The following is a 16,455-nucleotide window of genomic DNA, read 5'->3' on the forward strand; positions in this document are numbered from 1 at the left end:
GGTCATTCCTGTTTCGGACAATGTGACCCTTGTCTCGGCTATGTGGGCAGCGTGACCGTGACTGGAGCAAATCAAGACGTCGCTATCTAACAATACTCTGTACTAACAATAGTAATAGTACCAACAATAGGAAAAAACAAAGACGTGATGGGCACAACAATAATAATAGAAGAACTGTGATAGAGACGGTCAGCGGCTACGACGAGCCAACCACAGCCGTCTATCAAGAAGTCGAGTCGGCGGGGCGGCCGTGATTGGCAGCCAGGCCTCGAAACGGCAGAAGAGGGGCAGAACTACCCTTTCTCAGTTACATACTACTACTACTAAGTCTCTCAAGTGACTACGGAGTACTGACTGACTGACTGTAACAATAATAATATCGATAATACACGGTATTATCGTATCAGTACGTATGATCTCCCCGGCGGATCGAATCAGATGAATGGAACGGACAAGGCTCGGCCCGCGGACCCACCCTGAGTGGTACCGAATCCACGCGTGATGACGATGTTTTCTCTGTACGTATCTTACTGTACTTGCTGCCGCTGCCAGGCACGTTCCCGCTGCACAAGCACGCACAATTTCAAGCATGTCCGCTGCGGGCCGTTCGATAGGGTGGCTCTTTTTCTTTTTCTTCCCCCCTTCCTATGTATGCTTAATTTCTAATCTGCGAGCCTATTGTCACATTATTGTGTGCCACTGGCTACTTCTACTGCATAATTTCTACCCAAGAAGATTAGCATTCTGTCCATTCCGGTTGTTTGGTAGGATAAGGCACCAGTCCGTTCTCAATCCGAGGCAAACATTAGGCTCCATCTTGTCCTTGGGTTTCATAGGCTGCTTTGATCCATCGCGGTCTCGACTCGTTCTGAATTCTTCCAGTCAGTAACCTTCACTGCAAGCAACGAGAAATTTAATAGTCGTGCCCAATTTGACCAGCCTAGGACTGACACTGGCTACAAATACATCACTCTAACATACTTCGGACCCATCTCAAAGAACTACTCTGTCAGTCACTTTCTTGACAGATCCACAATTGAACACATGTTTGGTGCGGAAGCACCGCTCTGCTTCCGTAATTTTAATCTAAACCGTGGACGAACCGTAGTTTATCCCAGTCCTCGGAATCTCATTGAACCCGGCATTTCTCTTTCGTGATGTCATGTTTCTGACAAGTTTTGTGACTGTATACCGTTTTGAGAAGGTGTGTCCATGAAAAGGATGTGATCATATGTTTATTATTATAGTGAGTTGATTGGGATGAAATCCATTGCCTCACTTTGGTCAAACTCCGAAAGGGTGTCACTTTCCCAGGGAGGAAAGAAAGGGGTATGGTTGATTGATGCCTGCCTTTTCGGGCCATCAGCCCTAACCCGACCACCACACCTCTTCTTCCAACATGTACTTTTGACAAGGTAACAACAAATGGCGCAAATGTTTTACAAAAATATTATACAAATATTCTATAATTATCATCTCTCCTCTGAACAAGGAGTCGGTGTACACATCATGTTGACCGCTACGATGACTCACTTGTTGTGACAAACTCCGCCATAATTCTGTGTGTTATACAGTAATAAATAGTGATAATAGACATAAACATGACGTAGTTTTATTAGCAAGACACGAGTTCAAAAAAATGGCAATTTCCTTTGGGCTTTTGCAGCTGCCACGTTGCTATCTTGACGTCTTGCACGTGCTTACATGTGTTTATAACAGATAACAATTGGTATCTAGGTATTGTTACTAATTGAATTTGATAATATTTGCATTACAGATTGCGTTGAAACTTAAAATATTGCTTTCTAAAGTGTAGTGGTATAGTTTTACTCTGCGCATGTCGATGTATTTTGATAAGCACAGCACTGAGTATACAGACCATACCATACCAAATCCAGAAATATTCCAGATCAAGGCCACTGACTAAAAGCAAGAAAGAAAAGCTCGCTCTGACCGACTAATACAAACACTGCCACCCTCAGAAATGAGCTACTACCCATAATGGAAAATCGCATGTGGCGCTGTCTGACCAAATCCTCATTCCGTAATCCACTCGATGACACGCAAATCCCACCATTCATTTATTCCAACATCATAACATTATTATTTATTTTCTAACATTATACACACGTATTGTTTAACCAGAATCTGAAACGCATTAATAATAATCCTTCTGCAAATAAGTATGTAAGATCGTTATGGGGCCAACCTCTAACGCCCTATCAAGTGAACCAGAATCAAGCGGTGTGGAATTCAAACTTGACCGCATCAACCCCCTTTCCACAGAATTGTCTTCAAAATTTCTATTCTCGTACCTATTATTATCAATAACTTTTATGACTCAATTATTGCTTCACTGGTTACGTTTTTTTAAAAAAATTTTCCCCTACTGTATGATACTACACTCGAACAATCCAACTCGGTTTTGTGCCCAACCCGGCCAACAACGCAGCTGCAGCGGCACGCATGCATGCAGTGTCGCTCGTTCCTGATTCTGGGATCTAATCAGGATCGTGCTGGCGACCCACTTGGCTAATCTTTTTTTTTTGCCCCTCGTCTAGATGGAAGAAAGGGAGTGAGTGTGAGTTGTGAGTCATACTTGGACTGGATGAAGAAGAATTTCGATATGGGGGTTTTGGGTATGTCCACATTTGGTGTTGGTGTGTTACTATAGTACTACAAGTTGTGAGAAAACAAGAAAGTTGTTGTGCTGACTTTGAAAGTACAAATCTTGTCTTTTTTGTTCTTCTGCCAGTCTTGCCTGTTAATCCTCAATATACTTTCTTTCCTTTGTCGATTCTCTCCCCTTCTCCTCATCCTTCTTGTTATTTGACAATGCCATTGTAGCGCTATAGTTATTAAGATATAAGGAGGGCTGTTGTCCTGCTGACTTTGATAGTACGCATCTTCAGTCTAAATTATATCGTAGCCTAATAAATTTATTTCCTAAATGAGGAGTTCCTCAATCCTAGGATTTCTATAGTAGAACTCAAATCCAGCCGTAACACTCGTCGTATACCTTTCTCCTCCCCAATGACAGTCAACTGCAAAGACATACCAAGTAGGAGTATCTGTAGGCAACACATGTTCTGAATCTCGCGATAGGAGACCATAAATATCCCCATGGTACTCCTGATCCGACCCGGTCATGTCATCGATTATGTCTAGAAAATCCATATACAATATTCTATTGTTCCAGATGTTGATTTCCTTCCGCAGCGGCTCTTGGGAACTTCCTTGCGTCGTGTATTTCTTGATCCAATCTATTTGATTCTCATACTCGGACTCATCGTCTTCCCAATAGACAGACTGCAAGCAAGAGGCATTATCTCTGCCAATTTCGAGAAGCAGAAAAGGGAGATCTTTTATATTGTGAATCACAAATGTGTTGCACCTATAGAAAATCCGCCGTGCCTCATTGTAGACTAGACGATTCGTTGCGAGAAGGGAAAGTAGATTGGTCATGGGATTGTGCTGGAGCTTGACCCCATCCTTTTGCCGCACTGTCTTTTCTGTAACAGGTTGAGCTATCTCTATCTTGTCGAAACATAAAACATATCTGTATATCATTTCTCGTAGCTCTATAGTAAAAACGGGGTCATCCGTCGATCAAGCATACTGAAATGAAAACCAAAAAAAAAAGCTTTAAATACCTAGAGGAAGATCAAGAAAATTAAAAATCCCCTTTGGTCGCATTTTAGATACTTTAAATTCTCTTATAGAAAATAATAGCTCTCTTCCACCATTATGATGCTTCAGCATAATATGAGTTTGGAGCGATTCCCAATGGTCTTGGCGAAGCGGGCAGGATGGACATTGATAAGTATACGGTAGCTCTCCGGGGATGGTTTCTCCAGGGATCTGATTTTTCATGATGGGGAGCTCTTGTATTTTCAATACATCGTGGATGCCACCGGCGGGAATTCGGTAAAATTCTATATAGTCGAGGAGATGGTATTTCAACCAGTGGTTTGCGAAATTAGCCAGTAGCGGCGGTTCTTCAGCGCCGCAGAATGGGCAAATGGGCTTTTCCAACGGCATGATGATGTTCTTGTTTGTGGCCTCCATGGTCGAGAAAGGGAGAATATGGCGAAGAAGATAACCTCTTGACGAGGAAGGTGGTGAAGACAATGAGGAAGATGAAAAGAGAGTGATAGAAAACAAGGAAAAAAAACGAATTATGGGAGAAAGGATGGAACCAGTACCGCGGCGGAACAAAATCAATTCAATTACATAACTAGGCGGTCACATCCATCAGAGTCAAATTTGGTAGTACCATAAAGAATATTGATAATATTAATAATAGAATAATTAACTATATAACCTTGTATGCAATGCTAGTTTGTTCTGGACTAAACCAAGGCACTCCTCGTTCTAAAACCAAGAAGCTCAACCTCGGTGGTTAGCGTGTTACTGTTCTGCGTCCTGTCAAACGCAGTAAAAATGCTGCGTCTGAGGCGCTCCTTGATGTAAAAGTTAGTCGAGATCAGATATGGACAAAGTCCTGCTGCCCCGAAAGCCCCCCCTGGCCACCTTCAACCATCTCTACCGGTTCTTCATCATCAGAGTCCAACTCGTCCGAATCAACATCATCCGAGTCAATTTCTTCGTGTTCCTCTTCATCGCTGGAAACGTCTTCGTCATCCTCGTCTGACACAGACTTCTCTGTCTTGTTCACGGCTGCCTTTCGAATCTGTCCTGCACGGTCAACATGGGGCAAGGTGCATTTCGTCTTCTTGCAGCTTCCAGTGTTGGCGTAATCTGGACATTCGTAGACGTGCCGGTCTGTACATTCCTCTCCTTTTTCGCAATACCCAAGGATGCCAAATGCACGGCATACCGGCGCGCCGGGAGTGACTCGGACGTGCGCGTAGCGACATGCCGGGTTTGAGCAGCGACCGCGGAGGAAATGCACGCAAACAGGGGATCTATGGGGATTTGGCTCATGTGAGAGGTCGCAGCTATCTCCCGCATGGCATTTACCAGTTTGTAGAAACTCTTTGCACATTGCAACTTTGTTCGGATCATGAATATAGGAGCATGTCGGTCCCTTGTAGCAAGTTCCTAGCAGCAAAAAAAACAAAGTCAGCATCCATCCGTACTTACGTAGTCAAGGCATATGATATGGTATTATATCTGCGTGTGAAGAATCCGAGAGGAGAGTCGGTACCCGTTCGAGAGAATCGCTTGCACAGTTCATCTCTTTTCTTGATTTTGCTTGGTTTCCTGCTTGCAAGTTGAGTATCGACCAATGTAGACAGCATTTCAAAGAATACCTTTTATTCATGACCGCACCTAAGCGGTGGAGATTGCCGTTCTTGCTGCGAACGAAAGTGACGCCTCCAACAGCAACCTTTTTGGGTGTTTTGTCCGCATCTTTTTGATCATCTAATCCTCGTAAGCCAGTTCCGATACTTGTACAGGAAGCGAGAGTCGCACTGGATTGTCTGATGAGCTTGCTTCCGCCCTGTGCCACTTGGAAAGGAATATCGTGTATGAAGACCTGATACGAGGCAAAGTTTGACACGCCTCCTGGAGCAGAAGCGGCAGTAGCCTCCACGTGTGGGTTTCGTGACCCCTGAGCATATCTCAAAACCTTGGCTTCCTCGGCCTTGCCCCTCCTCTCTTGCTTGCCCTTTTGAGTTGCTGCAATCGCCTTTGTTCGAGCCTGTGCTTCCTTGTCATAAATAGCCGAATTTATTAGTTGCATGTGGCGATCGCGTTTTGCAACCCACCCATTATTCGAAGCGGGGTTTTCGTTTGCATCGGAAGCGGCCGGTGTTTGCGACGATTCGCGCGAAGCACCAGGAGCATTGTTCAGAATCAAGGTGCGGTTTCTATGCGCTGCAGGCCGTCGCTGAGACCCTCTTGTGCCATAGGGACTCCATCCAGCACGCGGATGACGACCACTGTAGCTCGATGATGACGCAGCTTGCTGAGGTTGTGATTGCTGGTTTTTGTGCTGGTTGATTTGGCCTGGAAGCGATGAATAAGGGGGTGATGATAATGATACCTTGGCTGAGAGATACTTACCAGCAAGCTGGCTGATTTTTGCCAAAAGATCTTGGTCTTCGGTCATTGTCGAATTTGTTGTTTGCGAGGGTATCAAAGGATCTTGGGGAGGAGATGTTGATCGAACAGTTCATGTTCCGCCACGCAAATCCACGCTAGCCAGCTTGCCGCTTATATAAGCGGACCCACCTCTATATCTACCTCATGGGCTTTAAACTGGATATAGTTTTCATGTATTATTCTTCAGTGGTAATTTGTTTATTTGGTCCTCTGTTATTTGGTGAACATGTCCCCTCTCGCCCAGGCCATTATTTGGAGTTTATCGACATAGTGTTAGGATCATCATAGCATACAGAATTGGCTTTGTTGATTGCCTTTGTTCGTGATCGGGAAGATAACTCGTTTTGATTGCAACATGCTTTGCTTTAGTATTCCACAATGGACTTGATCTGGCTTGAAAGAGACCCCTTGCTGTCGGAGCGGTCGGTAACTAAACCGCCTTTACTATGCTGGTAGCCACTAAATATATCCTCCTGAAAGACAGCGGCTTCGTAGTGGATAGGCTTAATTCTTGGTCAAATACCTTTTTTTGTGTGTGTGTTGCCTATTATTAGCCAAATAATTGCAACAAAGGATGAGAAATTAAGGGACACTCCAGACGCTTTTTAGCAGGGAAGGACAGAAAGATACCATTCATGATTTAGATAATCCATCCGATGCATAAAGGAAGCTACGCTCTGACTCTCGATGATGTTCCTCAATATTCTCAGGAGATAAAAAAGGCAAAAACCTATTCTAGAAAAGTTATCACCTATCCTTCAGCCAAGGTAAGAATACAACACACCCTTACTATCCTCCTACCTTTGGGGTGTACTAATCTCCGATAAATGGGCTAGATGTGCACTTACGAACGAACAGAGTGTATGATATGCGAAGCTTTTATTTCGGAGCGGCTCATAGTCCTTTGTGGGCCACGCGAGCATCATGGTCCGAACTTTCCTGGCAATGACTGGATAGTTATTAGGACTACCAGGTGTATTGATTGCGCCTACCCCAGCCCTAGGCCAACTCCTTGAGAATTACCAGACTATACGATGCCAGGAGAGGGGAGCCTTGATCTCTACATCTACCAGAAATAACCGAACTCATAAGTTTATAAATAGAACATCGTTGTGATGAAAATGGGACTCATTCCATGTATTAGTGCTTGCTGATAAACATGTACCAATAAAGAAAACAAGTCTCACTGACTACATTTAATAGTCAAGAACATTGAATTATTTCTATAGTTATAATCCTCTATGGAAAGGGCACCTAGGTAGTAAAACTCACAAGATAAACCACGAAGGTTCATGTACACTGGACAGGCGCCATAACGGCGACCTTCAAAATTTGAGGATTACGTTTGGTTCTAGATCTCTTGGTCTGACTCCTACCTATCACAAGGAAAAAGGAAGTGCCATACTAACCAGGCAAGTAAAACCTGAGTTTGAATGCACGGTACTAAATAATTACAAGGTATTTTATCTACACAAAGTAGCGGAATAGTCGATTAATGAATATTTGTTGATATATTACAGTCGTGGCCTTGCTCTACTTGAGATCTAATACGGCCTGTAGCTCCAACCAAATGCCCCCAATAAATAGAGAATGATCAAACATTCTCAAATTGCACGTCTTCGTTATCTGATGCATCCATGGCATCGTCCTCGGCGTTCTGTCCAAGCATTGCGGCTGTATAGTTTGCCTCCTTGGCCTCTGGCTTGAGCTCCCATGTCATGGCGAAATCGCCAGATCTGACCAGATGTGCCACCATTTCCAACGTCTCTTTCAAATACTGTTCTGGCTGGTTTAGCCTAGCCTTGATATCGGCAAATTTCCAATGAGTATATTGGCGGAACAGGCCAAAAATTTGATCCAGAAGGATGTTTCGTTCTCTCCGGGTAGCCTTGTTCTCCTGGGCCCGCTGTTTAACTGGTTTGAGCGGTTGCTATATTGGAAGTTAGTACTTTTAAATATTCTTCCACAATGCAAGGGATCACAAACCACAAAGCCTCCGATTTTCCCAGCAGCAACTTCTCTGACGTTCGGGCCTGTTTGTTCGAGATTCGGGCGGTAGAGAACTTTGTTCTTGGGTTTCAGGACTTCCAAAGCTTTAGCCTCGGATAGCCGTTGATATTCTGCGTTTTCGACCGGCATGCAGTTGAACTCGTCTGCGACCTTTCCAGCGATTGACGTTTGCTCTGCGACAAGTTAGCGGCGCCACCAAAAAAAAAAAGTAAAGGTAGTCGACAATGAAATAAACATACTAGGTATTGTCTTCCGCACATAGGGCTCCCATTTCTTTTTGAATGTTTTCTTCCTGGCCTCCCGTTTCACAGACTCGTAGAGCATCGATCGTGTCTCGCCGAATATCTCATCGACGCGATTCTTATGGCCAGGTAAATCTTTCTCGCTGAAAATATAATTGTTCTGCACTGTAAACGAACTATTTTTCGAGTCCACGTTCTGTCGCTGAAGGAGATAGTCTTTGGGTATGTCTTTGTTGTTAGGGTGGTCGTTGAGTCGCAAACTTATCTGTGGAAGAAGTGAGTATGGGTCTGACTTCAAAGCGAAAAGAAAAGATGCAAACATACCCGCTTGATATCATGTGGCTCTCCTTCAACCCTGACAGTGCCTATCTGAATTTCTTCGTCCTCGTCGAGATGCGACCAATGTTTCCATAGGTCGTTCGGAATGCGCGTCAGCCAAACGTTCTGCCCGGCTTGAGAAAAGTCGAGATCTCCAGCATCCTCGTATATGTCTTCGTCTGATAGCATGCCCGAGAGAGCCTCTTTGCTGTCCGGGTCGGGCTTGATAAAGGCCGCAGACCCTGGCTCCTGTTTGACGGGCGCGGCCATGTTTTGGCGCGATACTGCGTAGCGTGTGCGGAAGGTGAGAGAGTATGTAGGAGAAATGGTCGGGCTGGCGCAGGTATTTACTGTTCAGGATCTGTTTTGTTTGTTGTATGTACGAGCGCGACGTGACGTGTGATTTTGGAGGCAAGACTTGCGATGCGAGAGAAGCTCATTGATGACGACCTGGTTTTGGGTGGGGCGTATCGCATTGCCCGAGGGCGGTGAGGTAGTCTCGCCATGTGATTCGCTGGCTTCGAGCTTAACGCATTGTATGAATGGTAATCTCGATATTGCTTATTTAGATAATTATACGCTGTGAATAGGTTTTGTGTGTTTAGCGGAGTTAGCTGGTGAGAATGTACATGCGATTTTACTGGAATGTCATCAATAGCACAAGACTGCACGTGCTACATGTATTCCGCTAAATGAGTTGCTAGTTGACTACATGTACATCTAAATGAATATAACGCACACGGTTTTTACATTTTATTCCGTCGGATTTATCGAGAAATGAGAAAAGATAGCGATTTTAAAACAACTGCAAAATAGTACATGGTTTAAGCATTTGTTCTGCTTTGATGTATATGTACTCTTTGTTCTGTTGAGCCTTATCGATAACCGGCTCCCCGCACGGAACCTTGAAACAACTCGTTCTTTCACTCCAACTTGACATTTCCACTTTCCAACACTCTCGCCCTGAAATCACCGGATCGCGGATGGCAAAGCTGATCTATTCATCTCTACATTGTCTTTATAGTTTCCAACCTTGAATGGCTTCTCAAAAGTTCGCGTCCGCGCTAGCGGACATCGAAGCATCCAGCAGCCAGCAGGCAAAACCGCAGCTCTACAGCGAGCTGCTCGCCAAAATCGTCACAAGCTCCTCCGGGCATGAACTATCGCAAGACTTGATTTACTATCTCGACTCGATCCTCAGCGAAAACGTCAGCATCGTCGCCGCCCGCCCTCTTCTTGATTCTTTCATCAACGTGCTCCGTGACCTTCCGTCGGACATCAAAGTCAAAGTCGGCCAGCATGCCGTGACCCTCCTACAATCTCGGTCCGCGTCGGTAGAGGAACAAGATTCGAGCATACGGGAGATACTTGCGGATGCCTACGAGGCAGAGGAAGAATATATCGCGGCAGCACGGGTGCTGCAAGGGATCCAGCTTGACAGCTCGCAGCGGCTCATCACTGATGCCGCAAAGACGCGCATGTGGATTCGTATTCTCCGGCTGTACCTGGAGGAAGATGATACGACCAGTGCTGAAGCATTTTTGAATCGAATCAAGAACCTGCCTAGCAAGATCGAAGACCCGGAGTTGAAATTACACTTTCAACTTTCACAAGCCCGTATCCTTGATGCGCGTCGGCGCTTCCTGGATGCGAGCCAGGAGTATTTTAACGTCAGCTTGGCGGTTGGGGTTGACGAAAGTGACCGACTGCAGGCTCTGGCAGCGGCAATTATCTGTGCAGTGCTTGCCCCCGCTGGGCCCCAGCGTTCACGGACTTTGACACGGCTATACAAAGACGATCGTGCAACATCTGTGGAGGTTTTTGCTATTCTGGAGAAAATGCATCTCGACCGGCTACTGACGCCGGACGAAGTTGCGGCTTTCTCTCAAAAATTACAACCCCATCAGCTTGCAAAGACGGCTGATGGATCGACTGTGCTGGACAAGGCTGTGATTGAGCACAATCTTGTGGCTGCCAGCAAGCTCTACGAAAACATCAGGACAGATGCCCTGGGAGTTATTCTGGGACTACAAGACTCTGGAGATACGACGGCGGGTGAGAAAGCAGAGGCATATGCTGCTCGCATGGTGGAACAGGGGCGCCTCAAAGGCAGCATTGATCAGATCGAGGGAGTGATCTACTTTGATCTAGGTGTTTCGGGAGTTGGAAACGCAGGCACGATGGGCAGGACTCTACGATTATGGGATACCGGGGTGGAGGCGGTGGCAGAGGACGTTGAACGAGTTGCTTCTAGCGTTTCGGCCGCTTTTCCTGTGAGTCTTGTCGTTGAATATATATATAGTCAGGGTCTCATCAGCTAACTTGTATTATTTCCAGGAAATAGCTGCATCGCAAATGGTGCATTGAATCGACGGAGTGCGATGCGAAAATCCTGTTTCACGCAAGATCGCCCTTTTTTTCCGCCTGGTATTTATAGAGTAGAGTCGATATCGTAGGCGCTGCAGTAATGAATGATGATTATTATGATCAATAGCTGTTTCTCGGCTCGGGTTGACGCGGCTGTCGATAGATCGGAGAAGGATATACCGGCATGGAGCTGTAGAAAAGAATTCCGGTAGTTGATTTATGAGTCACTGCGTCCGATGACACAACAGAGAGCTTTTTAAAATAATCGGTTTGTGGTTTCCTGAATGGCTGAACTGAGCTCGGAATTCAATTTAGTTCAATTGCCGATGCTTTCATTAGCCGGGTAGAGTTAGTTTGCTAAGTGCCGGTCTAGAACTGTACAATGCAATTCGAGATATGTTTGACGAGAATCGAAGAACAAAATAAAAAGAAGTCCTTTTTTGGCGGCGTAGAAAACAGCAAAGATCATTATTCATCTCTCTAGTAATAATAATCAGAGCCCGCTGTTTCGCTGTATAGTGAGCCGAGGCATCTCCGGGTGACCTTTGGGCCGGCCGTGATTGGCTGGCTGTGGGTACAAGTGGGGCTGTTCCACATTCGGGGTTGCCGGGGCAGTTTTTTTTCTTTCTCGTATTATTATTTACAGGATTAGTTGGTTCAGGTTGGGGTTTGATAATATAATAATATATATAGACACTTTAAACGATATGGATGATTGTTCATATAAGTTACTTTTGCTATATAAAGACACTGCAGATGTGTTCAACCGTGGACGGCGATGACGTCGATGACAGCCACCCAGTGGTTCACATGTGAAAGGCGAATCGAATCGCATGGGGCTATAAGAATGGACCAGCAATCAATCATAAGTTGAATAAAAACAAGCAGAGTGCAACTCACACGCATAAGCTCCAATATTACTTGTAGTAACCTTTGACGGCGAGCTATGTAACTCCAGTATTCGCATGTGATGGCCAGGAACTAGATGCGCCCACGTTGGCCGCCTACATTGTATATGCAAGCATTCTCAGATAGAATATCAACAATCAACGACATTCAAGTCTCTTCTGGCCCATATAACCACAGCCATCACAGCCATCACCGGCCTTTCCAAGCAGAAAAAAAGACTCGTGGGGGGAACTTAGGACGGGTCTGGTCGGGCTGGTGTCCGGCCCACCGCCCACGCTAAGCCCCGGCGGAGGAGAGCGACTTACCTCGGCCGAGTGCCCGGCCCGCTGCTGCTCCTGCTGTCGGCTTCTGACCACTCTTCGCCTACTTAACTCTTCTTCCCCGGAATCCTGAACTCTCTCCCCCCTTCTCTTCCTCTCCTCCCACTCGCGCCATTGTTTGCATTCTCTGTTTATCTCCCTTTTATCTTCATATCATCTCACTGCAACAGTCATGGCTCCCAGGGTTATCGTTGTCGGCGGTGGCCGTAAGCTCTCCCCCCCCAGGTTTTCCCCGCAAAAACTCCATTGCTGGTTGCTGACTTGCCCTTCATCGCAGTCTCTGGCCTGAGTGCCGCTCACACAGTCTACCTGAACGGTGGAAACGTCCTTGTCTTGGACAAGCAGAGTGAGTTTTGCTTCTCTTTTCCGACTGCCCCGCTGTTTCTGACTCCCTCGCGCTACAGACTTCTTCGGTGGCAACTCCACCAAGGCCACATCCGGTATTAACGGTGCGCTCACGCGGACGCAGACCGATCTTGGCATCCAAGACAGCGTCAAGCAGTTCTACGAGGACACCCTCAAGTCCGCGCGAGACAAGGCTCGTCCCGACTTGATCAAGGTCTTGACCTACAAGTCGGCTTCTGCCGTCGAGTGGCTCCAGGATGTCTTCAACCTCGACCTTACCCTGGTTTCTCGTCTGGGGTGTGTTTACCCGTGAAATATATATATATTTTGGCACGATTCTAACTGAATTTCTACAGAGGTCACTCTTTCCCCCGTACTCACCGTGGCCACGATGCCAAATTTCCCGGCATGGCCATCACATACGCTCTCATGCAGCGACTAGAAGAGCTCACCGACGCTGAGCCTGACCGCGTCCAGGTCATCAAGAAAGCCCGTGTCACTTCGATCAACAAGGATGGCAACCATGTCACTGGTGTCACCTACGAATACAACGGCGAGACTCACACTGCCGAGGGTGTCGTTGTTCTCGCCACTGGTGGATACGCCGCCGACTTCACCAGCGACTCCCTTCTCAAGCAACATCGCCCTGACACCTTTGGCCTGTCCAGCACCAACGGCACTCACGCCACCGGTGACGGCCAGAAGATGCTGATGGCCATTGGTGCCAACGGCATTGACATGGACAAGGTCCAGGTCCACCCCACTGGTCTGATCGACCCCAAGGACCCAACCTCCAAGTGGAAGTTCTTGGCCGCCGAGGCTCTCCGTGGTGAGGGTGGTCTTTTGCTCAACTCGGACGGTCAGCGATTCTCCGACGAGCTGGGTCACCGTGACTACGTCTCGGGCCAGATGTGGAAGGAGAAGGAGAAAGGCAAGTGGCCCATCCGCCTTGTCCTCAACAGCAAGGCCTCCAACGTCTTGGACTTCCACACTCGCCACTACTCTGGCCGTGGCCTCATGAAGAAGATGACCGGAAAGGAACTTGCTAAGGAGATTGGCTGCGGAGAGGCTGCTCTTAAGAAGACCTTTGACGAGTACAACTTGATTGCCGAGGGCAAGAAGCAGGACCCCTGGAACAAGAAGTTCTTCCACAACCTGCCCTTCAGCATTGACGACACCTTCCACGTTGCTCTGATGGAGCCCGTGCTCCACTTCACCATGGGTGGTATTGAAATCAACGACCAGGCCCAGGTCTTGAACTCGGAACAGAAGCCATTCGAAGGTCTCTACGCTTGTGGTGAGCTTGCCGGTGGTGTCCACGGTTCCAACCGTCTGGGTGGCTCTTCTCTTCTCGGCTGTGTCGTCTACGGTCGTGTTGCCGGTGACAGCGCCAGCCAATACCTGTTCCAGAAGGTTATCAATGGCGGCGCCTCTGCTGCCCAGCAGCGTCTCGGCCAGATCTCATTGCACATTGACCCTTCGACACCTGGCAAGATCTCGGTTGAGTGGACCGGTGCTGGCTCTGGCAGTGATCCTGCCTCGGCTCGTGTTGAGGCCCCTGCTGCTGCTGCTGCTTCAACCCCTGCTCCAGCAGCTTCCTCCGGCTCGGCCGCGGCCGCTCAGGACGTGTCCGACTTCAAGGTCCCCGAGAAGGAGTTCAGCATGGAAGAGGTTGCCAAGCACAACAAGAAGGATGACCTGTGGATTGTTGTCAAGGGTGTTGTCATGGACGTGACCAACTGGCTCGACGAGCACCCCGGTGGTGCCCAGGCTTTGTTCAGCCACATGGGCCGTGATGCCTCTGAGGGTACGTTTTTCTTTGTCCGTATTTTATTTCATACTAACAAGCTTTATAGAATTCGAAATGCTCCACGACGACGAAGTTATTCCCAAGTACGCCTCGCAGATTGTGATTGGCCGCGTCAAGGGCCAGGAGCCTCGATTGGAATTCTAAACACCTGGAAGCTCGCAAAAAGTTGATACACCGGGAGTTTGATCTGTGTGAATATGTTTTGCATTTTATGATTGCATTTCCTTTGTTATGATGAATTTGTTTCTTTACGGAGTCTTGCTATATATACCATCAGTCTCCTGTTGGAATTTGTATACTTATGAATCAGAGATTACTTCCAATTATTCTAATTTGAATGTTTTCTTAGACCTTTTAACATTATTTTCGAGTGACCTTAAATTTTTACATGTAATTGTACATACTGATCTAATCTCATAATTTCATATGTCTCAATATCATCTTCAACCTCAGAACCGCCGGCCCCTCTCTCGCTGGATCGCTCTCCTTTTGATCATTCTCTTCTATTTCCTTTGACGCCGCCTCCAGTGCCGGCCGCAGGAATCCCCATACCTCATCCTGATACCGATCATTCACCGCGACCCAGTCCTCCGCGCCAGGCAGATTGTGCAGCACCGCGTCACGCAGCGCTGCATCACTGGTACCGACGCTAATACCATCGTTATCGGCGAGAAAAGTGTCGATATCGGGTATGAGACTATGTGGTGTGATTGCACTGGTTTTGGGATGTGTTGGTGTAGTAGTAGCTGAAGACTGTTGCCGCCTGAATGAATCCAGAATTCGTATTTCATCAGCTGTTAACGGCGCTGGAACGGCCATGTCTGGGTCTTCGTACAGGTCGTCATCGTCTGCGAACTCCGGTTGAAAAGATGGATCGGAGAGCAGCGAAACGACTGCTGCACCATCTGCGTCGTCTTGACCTTGATGATGATGCGTGTGGTTTTGCGTATCGTGTGTATCGTAATGATTATTTGAGTGTTGCGCAGTAGCTACGGCGTGGATCCATGCAGCATCGTATTCTTCGGAAGAAGATATGGAAATCCTCTCTTTTCCTTTTCCTTTTCCTTTTCCGATAGATTGGTATTCGTCGCCGTAGTCATGCTGAAAGTGTTCTTGGTCGAATCCTTCTAGGTCGAATAGATTATTGCTTTGAGTAGTCGTCCGGAAACTCTCTGTCGGAGCGACATTTGAATCTTCGGCGGCATTAGCAGCACCGTTTCGCGAAGACGATGTCGTTGTTGTTGTCGTCGTCGTCGTTGACGCCCCGGATATTGAGTCATAATTCTGACTCCCTGTCCATCGCGACGACGAAGCCTTGCCATTCGCTGCACCGCCCAACTGTCCAAGATCCGACCCGAGCGCATGCGCATTTGGGTTCGTGATGGCGTCGCGGAGTAAACCCGTTGCTGAGGTTTGGATTCTGTTTAGCAAGGAAGGATCTTGGTTGGTTTTGCTGCTGTTTTGGTCTGCTTGTTTGTTGTTATTGCTGTTGTTGTTGTTGTCTTTGGACCTGAGAGAACCTGGTGTTGAGGGGTCTTGTGGGTTTGGGTTTGGGTTTGGCGGGGGGTTGGGGTTGTCGTTTGACATTTTTCCCTGTTTTTCTGTTTTCTGTTTCGTTTTGTTTGATTGCTGCTTCTTTGGAAATGCCTTTTTGGTGGATTGTATGTATTTTTTGTAGATTGAGGTGGTTGTAGAAGGACTGATGTCATTGGCCTAGAATATAGCATGTGAAGGAGATGCCCGGCTGCTGCCCGGTCCTCGGCTACACTACGACATCGATGTTCCAACTTCCGCTCGACCACATTCTTCGACCATCTAGATTAGGGATCATGAATAACATGATAAAATAAAATGTGGCATGTTACTAACTTGGACATATAGCCGTGTTCTGCTCGAAAACAAATTCAGATCGACTCGTTCACTGAATCTACGGTTATCTGGCAGTATGAGCTTTGGAAGCTGAATTGATATTTATGGATTGATTGTTGTCAAACATAGTTGTTACTGACTATTGCCGATGTATTTATTAATTCAATACTGAAAGAAGCAAAAACAGACACAA

General features: G+C 46.8%; 6 protein-coding genes across 6 annotated transcripts; 2 read left to right on the forward strand and 4 right to left on the reverse strand.

Moving 5' to 3' along the window:
• Positions 1-2,946: 2,946 nt before the first annotated feature.
• Positions 2,947-4,068, reverse strand: TRUGW13939_02265 (uncharacterized protein; the record flags this gene model as incomplete). The annotated part of the gene is made up of 2 exons (XM_035485459.1): positions 2,947-3,559; positions 3,830-4,068. The coding sequence occupies 2 exons, from the start codon at positions 4,066-4,068 to the stop codon at positions 2,947-2,949; spliced, it is 852 nt and encodes a 283-aa protein (XP_035341352.1).
• A 418-nt stretch (positions 4,069-4,486) lies between these two features.
• On the reverse strand, positions 4,487-6,998 carry TRUGW13939_02266 (uncharacterized protein; the record flags this gene model as incomplete). Its single annotated transcript, XM_035485460.1, has 4 exons — positions 4,487-5,064; positions 5,171-5,226; positions 5,277-5,962; positions 6,921-6,998. 4 exons carry the CDS (start codon positions 6,996-6,998, stop codon positions 4,487-4,489), a joined length of 1,398 nt encoding a protein of 465 aa, XP_035341353.1.
• A 668-nt stretch (positions 6,999-7,666) lies between these two features.
• TRUGW13939_02267 (uncharacterized protein) lies at positions 7,667-8,912 on the reverse strand (the record flags this gene model as incomplete). The annotated part of the gene is made up of 4 exons (XM_035485461.1): positions 7,667-8,002; positions 8,059-8,255; positions 8,322-8,589; positions 8,649-8,912. The coding sequence occupies 4 exons, from the start codon at positions 8,910-8,912 to the stop codon at positions 7,667-7,669; spliced, it is 1,065 nt and encodes a 354-aa protein (XP_035341354.1).
• A 767-nt stretch (positions 8,913-9,679) lies between these two features.
• TRUGW13939_02268 (uncharacterized protein) lies at positions 9,680-11,009 on the forward strand (the record flags this gene model as incomplete). The annotated part of the gene is made up of 2 exons (XM_035485462.1): positions 9,680-10,915; positions 10,980-11,009. 2 exons carry the CDS (start codon positions 9,680-9,682, stop codon positions 11,007-11,009), a joined length of 1,266 nt encoding a protein of 421 aa, XP_035341355.1.
• Positions 11,010-12,410: 1,401 nt separating this feature from the next.
• Positions 12,411-14,537, forward strand: TRUGW13939_02269 (uncharacterized protein; the record flags this gene model as incomplete). The annotated part of the gene is made up of 5 exons (XM_035485463.1): positions 12,411-12,444; positions 12,516-12,584; positions 12,643-12,880; positions 12,940-14,390; positions 14,440-14,537. 5 exons carry the CDS (start codon positions 12,411-12,413, stop codon positions 14,535-14,537), a joined length of 1,890 nt encoding a protein of 629 aa, XP_035341356.1.
• Positions 14,538-14,807: 270 nt separating this feature from the next.
• Positions 14,808-15,980, reverse strand: TRUGW13939_02270 (uncharacterized protein; the record flags this gene model as incomplete). Its single annotated transcript, XM_035485464.1, has 1 exon — positions 14,808-15,980. The coding sequence occupies one exon, from the start codon at positions 15,978-15,980 to the stop codon at positions 14,808-14,810; it is 1,173 nt and encodes a 390-aa protein (XP_035341357.1).
• Positions 15,981-16,455: the final 475 nt, after the last annotated feature.

Source organism: Talaromyces rugulosus, chromosome I, assembly GCF_013368755.1.
Source record: "Talaromyces rugulosus chromosome I, complete sequence".
Classification (NCBI taxonomy): Eukaryota; Fungi; Ascomycota; class Eurotiomycetes; order Eurotiales; family Trichocomaceae; genus Talaromyces; species Talaromyces rugulosus.